Raw genomic sequence first — 11514 nt, forward strand, 5'->3', positions numbered from 1 at the left:
CCTGACCATATTGAACATGAGAAAGTGGAGCAGGTGCCAAATCCAGGCTTGATCATGATTGGTGGCGGGAAACCAGGAATAGCGGGACAGGTGGCTCGCGCCGGCCGTAGCGGGATTGTATGGGGCGCACGGACGAAAAGCCGGGAGTGGGTGCCACTCCGACGGGTACTAGAACAGTAGGTCCGATTCGACGCTTAGCAGGACGACCCTGACCTTATCTGACAGCTCTTTAGCCAGGTCTAGATGTGATGTCCTGTATATTATATTATCTCCTTGTAGCAGTCCAACACGGGATTTAAGGCATGGTAAAGGTACAAGATATACCTCTTATTAGCGGCGGTGCTAATAAGCTGCTAACCTTGGTACTCTCCTAATGGGAGCCCATGGACAGTCAAGGCATGGGATGGAAGCTGTATCATCTGCTTAAGGATTTTCCGTGGTACCCCCTGGTAGGTCATGATCCAGCCAGTCCTTTCCAGCCATGGCCGCGTGCCCTTATAAGTTGCCGTGCTGGTGTGGTGCAGGAGCTCCATCTCCTGCCATGCTGCCTAGTAGTGGGACTCCCGCGCCTGAACCTCCTAGAGGAGGGCCAGATTTATAGTGGAACCCGCACTACCTACTAGAGTATTTGCTTGAGCTATTCCTGGGTAGGGGCTCTTAGGGCTCTAGTAAATTACCTAATAGGCAGTTGTCACGCGGGACTAGGTCCAGGTCTAGAGAAGGACTAGTTAGTAAAAAGGGTCCAGGTTAAAATGCCAGCCAGCACTTCCTGCCAGGTGGGTCTTTTTTAGGTGCTAATAAATTAGGTCCAGGCTGGTACTGCAAAAGAGACAGTTAATGCACTAGAAGCTGGACAAAACCTGGAGGGCTAGGTACTAGAGGGATCCATGGGGCCGGGGCTTTAGAGCCAAGCCACTCTGGAACTAATATGTCTGGAGGTACTTATCCAGGTGCCATTACTGGTGGCTGGGGATTTAATATTGCTTGCAAAAGTAGCTACTAGCTTGGGTTTAATTAGTTAAAATTGTATATTAGCAAAGGGTGCAGATGGCCACATGTTCTCCCTAGTCTAGATAAAGAGGGAGGGTTGGCCACTGGCGGGGGAATAGTGCTTGTGGAGCTGGTAATAAAGCCATGTTTAAAGAATAATAGCCAGGTAGTTAATATTTATAATAGATGGTTTATATCAAGAGATACATGGTTAGTAGAGAATTATAACTATAGGTTAATCCTTAAACACCTCTTTTCCTTGCCAACATGTAATATAATCTTAAAAAAAAGCAAAGCATGTTTCAAGATCTCTTTTAGGAGTAGTAATAATATGTTAGAACACCAGGACTAACAGCAGCCAATTAATCAGGCACTGCGCCAGCGTGATATAATAATGCTAGAGAAAAAAAGGATGTTCCATATTAAACATGCCCAACCTGCCCAGACGAGCATGTGAAGGATGGTAAGGATTATGCCTGGCATGGTTAGGGGAGCATGACAGCCCAGCCAGCTAAACAAGCCGCCAAGGGCTTGACGGGCATGACTGGGCGGGAATTTTAACCAGGGGTGAAATTTCCACCAAGGGTATCTATAGGGCCATGATTCTGCGATATCCAGACCTGTCTCCTAGAATACCTCAAGGTCCTGTTAATGCTTTAGCAGGACAATCCTGACCATATTAAACATGAGAAAGTGGAGCAGGTGCCAAATCCAGGCTTGATCATGATTAGTGGCGGGAAACCAGGAATAGCGGGACAGGTGGCTCGCGCCGGCCGTAGCGGGATTGTATGGGGCGCACGGACGAAAAGCCGGGAGTGGGTGCCACTCCGACGGGTACTAGAACAGTAGGTCTCCTTTCCAATATCCACGTAGAAATGGTCTGACAGGTTGGCTGGATCTATTGTATTATCCCAGTGCTGACCAAACTGCTGCATCATGCCCTCCCAGGTATCAGCCTTACTTAGGGTCTTGAGATTTTTCCCCTGGATTAGAATAGTCAGATCCAAGAACTGCTGAAGTCCGGCCTGCTGGATAGTCTCCTGAATACTTGTCCACACCAGCGGGAGGGCATTAGGTGGGAGGAAGTAGAAGAGAAGCTGTTCCCGGGCAACAGGATCTACCCGCTGGGAACGCATCTTAACACCCCGGGCCGTGGCATTAAATTGACTGTGGTCAAAGCTGGATGGGTAATGCTGGACAAGAGAGCTGTTATAGTGTTAGTAAATAGCAGGGAGAAGGACCTGGTCCATCCAGATCCGGAAGTCCTGCTCTTGGAGACGGGGGGATTGCTGCTCCTCCTGGTATAGTCAGGGGAACAAGAAGTATAGTAAAATATCCTCAAACCCCACCACCCGGCCAAATGTATAATGGGGGATCTAATGTACTGGCCGCCAAGTCTGGTAAGTGCGGCCATCGCGACTAACTTGGTGTACAGGCAGGGGATCAAGGTGCAGGCTGGAATGGAGATTAGAGACAGGCCTCTGGGTCGGGTTCCACCGCACTCCTAGTTTAGCCACTGCTAGGCTATGCGCAAACCCCACGACACTATTAATGTCAAATGTCACCCCAGTCTGGCTTCCTGTCTAGTGGTCGGCATTTAGGCAGACATGAACCAGGTGGGAGTTTGCTGCAGCCGAGCGAATTCCAGTATAGATCTCCTGCTTACGCGCGGCACTGGTTTTCCCTGCCAGATTATCCTTACCCCTAGCCATAGTCATCGCGCTCAGAACATCCGGATACCCCCTGTCAGCCTAAACCCGACCCAGGTACACTCCCAGGCCAGGATGCTCAGCATGCTGGGTTTCATGTTCTCGCTCTTGCTGCGCGTGGCACTTAAGACAACATCCATAGTATTCCTGGAGTTAATTAGTCAGAGCCTGCACAAGGCCATTAATCTAATTAGCTGGGGTAGTGATAGGAGACCTTAACAGATCCGGCACAGAATCCAAAGTAGGCTTGGTTACTTGGTGAGAGTTTCCAGGTGTATTAAGTATATTATTGGTTGGGGTCGGCTGGTTTTGTGCACCTTTAGGCAAGATGGGTGGAGCAGGCTTGGTACTTATAGGCAGATCTTCTAACGTGGGTTCTTCCCATGGCCCAAGGTCAGGGCTCAGGGGTGGTAGGAGTTGCTTAACTTTAGTGGCGATGGAGTGCTCTTTAGAAGGGAAGAATATTGGTGGCGCCTTATAGATCTTGGTAGATAAAGGCACATCTAGGGAATAGTATTAATTAAATTCCTGGGCCTGTTGGGCAGCGCGTGTAGACTAGCACTGGTTTTACTATTAGGCAGCCCTGGATGCTTTTCTTTCTTTAGTTAAATTATATTTTTAAGGGCGGCCTCTTTTTACTTTATTAGGACAAGGGTGTGGTTGTTCCATAATATAGTATAAAATTAGAGCTTGGTTAATCTTTAAGTAATAAAGGAGATCCTACAAGGTAATGGCAAGGAAAATAAAATAGGGGGAACCAGGTAGTTAGTTAGTGTTGTCTTAAGATTAATTACTTTCAGGCAAATATCTCTCCTAGAAATGGTTAGCGTGGCTGTCATGACTAAAAAGGTTTAGTTTTAAGGCCAAAAATTAAATTAGGTTTAATTTTAAGGCTGAAATTAAGACACTATAATAAAGGCCCTAAACCCCTAACTTTAACCCATAATATTCCATGAACCATGTAACTAATTAGAATTCTAATTACACTAGGGGAATCCTTAGCATAGGATACACTTATTGTTTGATTATTAGCTTCCCAGGAGGCGGCGTTGTTCTTAGTTGAAGTCAGATTTTCTCTACTGGTAGGTTTAAGTTAAACCTGTCAGGTTTAACTCCAAGGATCCTGGAATCAGATCGCGACCTCAAAACCTTGGAACCTCAACCTGATTCTTGGCGGTTCTGAGTTAAATTAAACCTGGAGAGTCGCGACTCCCTACAAGGCCTACTGTCCTTATATATCCTATTCATCATAGCTTTGTCTATGCTTATCGTAGCTCTGGCTCTGTTCGGATCATATCCCCAGCTACATTCCGCGTAGCCCTGGATACACTCATATCCTTGGCGTCGTATCCTTAGGTATGATATCGGTCCGTTATTATCCCGTAGTGTCACACACGCTAGGCACGGCGCGGCTGATCAATTGGCCGTGGGGTAACGGTTCATGACAACTATAAGTATTTTACAATATTTATTAAAGCCAATTAACAGTTCATGACACTAACCAACCAACCAACCAATCAAGCAAGTGACTGACCAACAGGATGGGATTGGACAGGACAGGACAGGGACTGGGCCAGACCGGCTGGGACCAACTAACTAACTAACTAACTGATGGGGATGGGGATGGGGATGGGATGGGACGGGACCAGCAAGCGAGCAACCCACCCCACCGACCCGACCCACCGACCAATCAGGGGGCGACGAAGGGCACCGCAGGTAGGGTGGACCACGGCCTGGGGACCAAAAGGATTCTGTCGATATATATATATCCAAGTCATCCGAGTCTGACTGCACGCAGAGAACTTCCATCATTGTTGCGTTGCTCTATATTTATATATGAAATGCAGCGAATTTTACCGCTTGGACATAGCTGTTCACGTTAATCATGATATATAACATATCTATAGCCAAGGACAGCACACTACTCCCACCCCAAATCTACAACCCCCAAACAAACACCAATCTAAAGCCCCAACCTACTAATGCACCTCTCCAACGACTCCTTCAAACCCGTCCACCCCTTCTGCCCAAAGAACTCCTCTAACAACTCCCTCGACCTTCCCGTCGTAACAATCTGCACAAAGTCCTCGCGCTTCGGCGGCACACTCTTCACAAGCGTCTTGCTGTCCGGCCGAAGCTCCCGAAGGCTATCGACGAGTTCTTGCCATGTGTATGGTGCAGCGAGACCGAATAGACGCTCGGACTTGACAGAGGGGGAGAGGAGGGCGATTGTGTGGAGGCGCGCGAGGTCTGTGGCGTCGATGAAGTATTCTATAATAGGAAAGAGAGGATTAGTATGGTTTATGATTTAAGTGGTTTTGATGATGAGAAAGTAAGAAATCAGGGGAGCAAGACGAGTCTCACGAGGGGGCGTACGGGAGACGATGAGGTTTATGACGGCGTCGTTTCCTTCCAGGAGTTGCGCGGTTAGGATTCCTGTGGAGCCGATGTTCGGGTGGAGAACTTCGCCGATCTGAACGGAAGATGTTAGAGAGGCTTATTAGAGAGGTAAGGTAGGCAAGGTATACTGTATAGTCGGGAAGCACAGAGTTGAATACAAATCCGGGGTTATTCTTCTTAACCCAGTTGAACGCAGCGCGTTCACCTTCAGCCTTGGATGCGGCGTAGACCATCAAACCCCGGATCTCGGCGGGGGTGTTGTCGTCCCATGCGGCCTTGATTGAGGCCTCGTTCCAGGTATCTAGATGGGTTGTCAATATATTGTCCCGATTCGAGTTTTCAGGGGAATTTGTGGCTGCGTGATGTAGGAGAACACTGAGAACTCACCTTGATCTAATGTGATACTACCCTCACCCGGCTGGGGAATCGTAGCGGCCGTAGACGATGAGGTTAGGACGACCCGCTTGATGGATGGCACCTTTGAAGCAGCTTCCAAAATAGCCTCGGTGGCAGCGACAACATACGGGATAACCTTATGAGGATCGGCGCCGAAAGTCACGTCTGAAGCCTATCATTTGAAACCAATCAGTTTCTCCCCTATATCTTATAACCAATATATTTGAGTATACTCACCACATGGACAACACCACTAACACCATCTAGAACTGCAGCTACAGCCTTCTTATCGTCAAGCGTAGGAACAGTAACGGGCTCGAATTTCTCAACGCCGTGTCTCTTCTCGAATACCTCGTTCAACCAGGGTCTCTCTGAGCGGACGGTACCGCGGACAATATAGCCGAGCGAGAGTAGGAGGTCAACAATGTTGGAGCCGATGAAGCCGTTGGCACCGGTGACGAGGATTCGCTCGCCGATCTTGATAGCGTAGGATTCTTTAGAGGCCATGTTTCCGGATCTGGTATCGGTAGTTGATGAGTTAAATTGTGTTGGGTTTATGAAGTGAGGGCATGAGCGTGAGGTATAGAGAACTACACTGATACCCAAAGCGTCGTCTTATATAGGTTTGGATGAACTCGTTCGTTAATTCACATCACATCCAAGATTCATAAGCATCAGCGCAACCCATCAGATCTGTCAGCATCTCCTGCACTCGAACTTTTAGAACAACGACATGGTTAATGGCTATCGATCTCTAATCACCCCCACTCCGAGACGCGTTGGTAAACACTGCGGAGGCGACAGCCGGCCAATTATCAGCTCCTAATTGGCCTGCATCCTACAAATATAGGTATCTGGTAGCTCGCAACTCCGGGAGTCAAAGCCATTTGTAATATCGGAGACTTTTTTTATTGATTTCAAGTGGGATAATGATGTTGGGGGGGGGGGGGGGGATTGGTAAGGTTGTCGGAAATGGATAGCCGCGCTTTAGCTTGCCGTTGCGTGATAGCCTAGTGAGATGATCGCCCGGCTAAGGTAGCCGGCGCTGGATCCACCTCCATTTCTGAGCATTTCTGAGCGAAAGAGTATCTGTTTGCATCGCGAAGTTGAAGAATAACATGAGGTTTTGCCAGGCATGTTCACAATAGGGTACAGCTAAGAGATGTGGGCAAGTAATAGTATGCAACGATGAAGTAGATCGATTAGTTAGGGCTACAGATTCCACTCCCACTAACCCAACACAGCCCAATCCATCTAACTTAGTACCTAGCTGGATAAACCGTACCAAGACCACCCAAGAACTCCCTAATATGCCCCGCAATCTCCCCCGGCCTCTCCATGGGCGACCAGTGCCCCGCCTCAACCGTCACCTCCTTCAACCTCGGCACAAGCCCCAGCCCCTTCGCCGCATCCATTAACTCCGGCCTACAAACCGAGTCCTTTGTACAGGCAATAAAAAGCAACGGAACTTCAATCGCAAACTTATCTCTCGGAATCGTGCTATCGGATGCATACTGGATATTCCACGCCGCAGCTTTATAGGCATGTAATGCAGACGCAAACTCTCCGGGTCGGAATTGATGCATGAATGCGTTTTTCCACCGGGATTGCTGTGCGTAGGGCTTTAGGGGGACGTTTTTGGCACCCAAAAGGAAGTCGCGCATGGCGTTGGGTGCGCAGAAGAGGATTTTCATCCAGTCGTCGACGTCGCCGTGGAGGACTTGCCACATTCTTTCGAGATTGTTCTCCACGATGGGGACTGCATCTGCATCTGGTGCCGTGAAGAAATCCCAATATGCGAACTGTGGGTAGCCGATTGTCTTTTTGGTGTAGGCGTTGAAAGCGGCGAGGTCGAAGGGTTCAGTGGCTGGCACCATGTATCCGATGTTGACGAGGACTACGGCCGTGAAGAGATGCGGTTTGTGGAGGTAGGTGCGCTGGGCGAGGGCGCTGCCCCAGTCATGTCCGATGATGATGGAGGTTGTTGCATCTTCGGTGTGGAGGATGTCGGCGAGGTCCTCGGCTTGGTCTTTGTAGGCGTAGAGGGTTGTGTCGGTTGGTTTGGCGGTGCCGGCGTAGCCGAGACAGTCCGGGATGATGATTCTGTTGGGGAGGGGGCCGAGTGCAGAGATCACATCAGTCCAGAGGTGCGCGGAGTCGGGGAACCCGTGCAGGAAGATTAGGGTAGGGGATTGATGCGTTGGATTGCCAGTTGGGGAGACGTAGTAGGTGTACTTGAGGCCTCGTCGGGTGACGAGTTCTTTGCGGTGGAAGCTGTCCATGGTGATGGGTAGTAACTTTTCGGATCGGATTCAGGAGAAGGAGGTGTTGATATCAGGAGGGTTTACACAAGCGGTTTTTACATCCCACGTGGCGGTCTAAAAAGTCTTTGTATAACGTGACTCTCTGGATATTCAGTTGCTGAATCAGACACTGATTCATGCGATATCTCAGCAGTATCTTCTCAACTCTTTCGTGACCCAGCATGGCCAGTGCCGCGGAGACAAGACCCGCAGCTTGAAGCTATGCAGGCTAACATCTCCGTCTGCCGGATCCCTCATACCCACATTAATATAAGTGCAGCTCCGGCGCGGCTACAGCGCGGCTCTGATTTTGACGGTTTGTAATCGACAGCTCAAGCCCCAAATCGAGGAATTGATCGGATCGGAAAAATCTCCCATGGCCATGATTCGCAGAGACAAACGGCTCTATATCAGTCAAACCTTGACACCAGGATCCCAATGCTTGTCCTTGTTCATCTCACGCAAGCAATATTGATCTGACGACAGACACAATGGGACAACGAAGTGAATTCAAAGTTGTAATAGCCGGCGGAGGCCTTACGGGTCTTACGCTTGCGAGCACGCTTCAGCTCTACGACATTGACTTTGTTCTACTAGAAGCAAATTCTGAGATTGTGTCGCAGGAGGATACTGGCATCAGCATCCTTCCTCATGGGAACCGCATCTTGGATCAACTTGGTTTGTATCGCAAAGTCTCAGCGCTCGGGCCTGCCGTTGACTCGCTCCATTATCGAAATGAGGCTGGAGGTTTGATCCGTGAAGTCCGAGATGTGAATCGAGCTTTGCATGAAAGGTAAGAAGATCTTATCCAACGTCGAAGCGTTGAGTTCGTTTGATGATGGGATGCTAACCTGTGGCAGACACGGCTATCCAAGCCTTACTTTTGATTATCGAAGAGTGCTTCAAGTCCTATACGACAACATCCGAGACAGGAAGAAGATCCTCACCAAGAAGGAAATCCAGAAGGTGGAATTGGTTTACGATGGCGTAGTAGTCAGAACTTCTGATGGTTCAACTTACCAGGGTGAGATTCTTGTCGGGGCAGATGGCAGCCATAGCACAGTCAGAGACAAAATGTGGCAGCTTGCCGAGATGTTATCCCCTGGATGGGGCGCATCAGACAGACAGAGTCGTAAGTTCTGGCTATCAATACACTATTGGTGGATCCAAATCCTAGACTGATCATTCCTGCAGGTCAGTTTGCTGATTTCGCGCGCATCTCGGGGATATCTGACCACTGTCTGGGCATTGAGCCTGGCTCACAGACTTCTGTATTTGGCAAGGGCCAGTCCTATCTCGTCAGTGGTGGCTCTGATGGCCGCGTGTACTGGTCATACTTCTTCAAACGGGAGCAACGAGCCCACGGTGGTGGTATCCCGTCGTTCACTAAGAAAGATGAGGAGACACTGCTGAATGCGAAAGGAAATGACAACATCACACCGACTCTCAAACTTCGAGGACTCTTGGATAGAAAAGTCTCATCTATTCTGGAGGAAATGCAGGAATATGTGTATGAACAGTGGTTTTTCCAACGCATCATCACTATCGGAGACGCTGCGCACAAGGTCAGTTGGTTAGCAGTCAGGATTCGATAATATGTATACTAACAGTCACAGATCTTTCCTGTCACCGGCCATAGCGAAAGTGCTTCGATTGAGTCTGTAGCGGTGTTGGCCAACGCGCTCCGGAAATCAATTGCAAGATCGCGTGACACCAAGCCCACGTTGAAGCAGATTGAAGATGCCTTTGCCACGGTGCAGAAGATGCGCCAGCCGAGACTAAACACCCTCAAGAAGCATGCACACAAGCAACAACTGATTGGAGCCCTAGAGACACCATGGAAACGCATCAAAGCCCTCTACATATTACCACAGGCTGCCGACAATACTGTCCTCCTCCACCACTTCCGCGATATCCCATCCGCCGAGAAGCTAGACAGCCCAAAGCTCCCCCCTAAGTCTCTACTCATCCCTTACGAGGATGAGCTCCTCAGTACCCCCAACCCTCCAGGTTTGACAAAGTGGTACTTCGTCGCGGCCTACTTGGTAATCTCTGCTTTTTGCTATCACGGGATGTGGATACAGCCGGGATATTATGGACTCTGGGACCATCTGGGCATGATTCTAAAGACCGGGGAGTTTCCCTACAACTCAGGCTTCCCCCTCAAGCGCACCTTCGTGGGCAACAGATTTATCGACAATATCTTCGTCTACCTGTCGGCGGTCTTCATGTCTGGACTCAAGGACTGGGAACCATCATTCCGATTCATGAATATCTACTTCTTAGGGATCTTGATCCAGCCTATTGCGATATGGACAGTGGAAGCATACCGGAAACGAAATCATTCAACCCCCCTTTACTTGTATGTCTACTATCCCTCCTACTCTTGTGAGATACATGCAGCCCCGCTGATTCAACCCTCAGCATCACAATCTGGTACACCCTGTTCCAATTCACCGGAATCGGAATCTACATGCCACTCTATTACGCCGTCTACAGCCTCATAAGCGCCCCCGAAAGCTACTGGTGGCCCGTCAGCCGCGAGGTCCCCATCCAGTACGCCGACTCCATGAACTGGGCCGTCACAATCGGATACACAATCCCAACAATCGTCCTCTTCCTCCCCTGGTCCGACCCGTTCACGCTGCAGAATATAGAATCCTTTTGGCAGATCTCGCCTATGCTAGTTCCGCTCTTTTGCTCGATTTTTGCCTGGTTCCATCCGTCTCAGCGGGCAAGAGCAGAGACAAAGGCAAGTAACGCACCTGGATCTCACAAAGCAACAAACAGAAAGCAAAACCCACCCGACCTCGTCCCGCTAAAACGCCTCTATATCATTACCGGAATACTGGGAGCCCTTTTCCACCTCGGCTGCATCGCAACCGTCCTCCAAGACCCAGAATTAACCCTCTCCTCCGTCTTCTGGCCCGACTACATAAGCCAACAAAAGACACTCGGCGAGGGCATCAAGTTCATGTTCCTGATTGATATGTGGGCTCTCGAGGTAGGGACGTATCTTTGGTTGTGCCAGGCCGTGTGGGATTTGAAGAGGGTTGGGAGAGCCGATGTGGACGTTTTGAAGGCAGCTGAGGTTATTGCGGTGAGTACGCTGGTTCTGGGGCCAGGGGCAACGATCTGTGCGGTTTGGTATTGGAGGGAGGAGAGGATGGCGGAGGTGAGGGCTGATGCTGGATTTGCTTGAGTGGTGGGCGCGTGGAGTAGGTGTGGCTAAGAAGAGAATAAATAGAAAGGTGTTGGATTACTTCCGTGGTCTATTGACCTGCATTTAAGATTATTTTCTCATTCGGTATTCAAGCCTATCGAAATGAATATCTACCTTGTTTATCAATTGATCGAGGCTTCGCTTTGGAAGTGACCTAGTACTCTACTATCCATGTGTCAGCCCTAACTCACCCAACATCGCATTGAACATGCAAATTAGAGATCTACATAATTCCAACGAAAGCCAGGCTGCAAAGTGGCGCTGCATCTGACCAATGAAAACAAGAATCCTCTCCTGCAGCAGTCCGACGCGAATTAGTAATTTGTTGCAATGGAACTGACAACTCCGAGCTCCCCCATCCCGACCCATTCTTATTCTCACCTCCCCCCACATCTTCTTTATCAATTCAATTATCTATCAACCACCTACCGAGAAACTACTCATCAACCTCTATGAACAACTTGATATTGAAATTAAAATTTAATTGCAAGTG

General features: G+C 49.2%; 3 protein-coding genes across 3 annotated transcripts; all 3 read right to left on the bottom strand.

Annotated features, from left to right (window-relative positions):
* Positions 1-4946: 4946 nt before the first annotated feature.
* Positions 4947-5373, bottom strand: BDV14DRAFT_176512 (uncharacterized protein). The gene has a single exon (XM_073769256.1). The coding sequence runs from the start codon at positions 5330-5332 to the stop codon at positions 5060-5062; it is 273 nt and encodes a 90-aa protein (XP_073626347.1). The 5' UTR covers positions 5333-5373; the 3' UTR covers positions 4947-5059.
* A 280-nt stretch (positions 5374-5653) lies between these two features.
* BDV14DRAFT_176513 (uncharacterized protein) lies at positions 5654-6356 on the bottom strand. Its single transcript, XM_073769257.1, has one exon. The coding sequence runs from the start codon at positions 6000-6002 to the stop codon at positions 5697-5699; it is 306 nt and encodes a 101-aa protein (XP_073626348.1). The 5' UTR covers positions 6003-6356; the 3' UTR covers positions 5654-5696.
* Positions 6357-6754: 398 nt separating this feature from the next.
* BDV14DRAFT_201800 (alpha/beta fold hydrolase) lies at positions 6755-7777 on the bottom strand (the record flags this gene model as incomplete). The annotated part of the gene is made up of 1 exon (XM_073773848.1): positions 6755-7777. One exon carries the CDS (start codon positions 7775-7777, stop codon positions 6755-6757), a length of 1023 nt encoding a protein of 340 aa, XP_073626349.1.
* Between the last annotated feature and the right edge of the window lie 3737 nt (positions 7778-11514).

This window comes from Aspergillus stella-maris (assembly GCF_047715825.1).
Source record: "Aspergillus stella-maris strain CBS 113639 unplaced genomic scaffold BDV14scaffold_41, whole genome shotgun sequence".
Taxonomy (NCBI): Eukaryota; Fungi; Ascomycota; class Eurotiomycetes; order Eurotiales; family Aspergillaceae; genus Aspergillus; species Aspergillus stella-maris.

Excerpts from the sequence above, each read along its gene's own strand:
- BDV14DRAFT_176512 (XM_073769256.1), bottom strand. The coding sequence starts at position 5,332 with ATGGTCTACGCCGCATCCAAGGCTGAAGGTGAACGCGCTGCGTTCAAC.
- BDV14DRAFT_176513 (XM_073769257.1), bottom strand. The coding sequence starts at position 6,002 with ATGGCCTCTAAAGAATCCTACGCTATCAAGATCGGCGAGCGAATCCTC.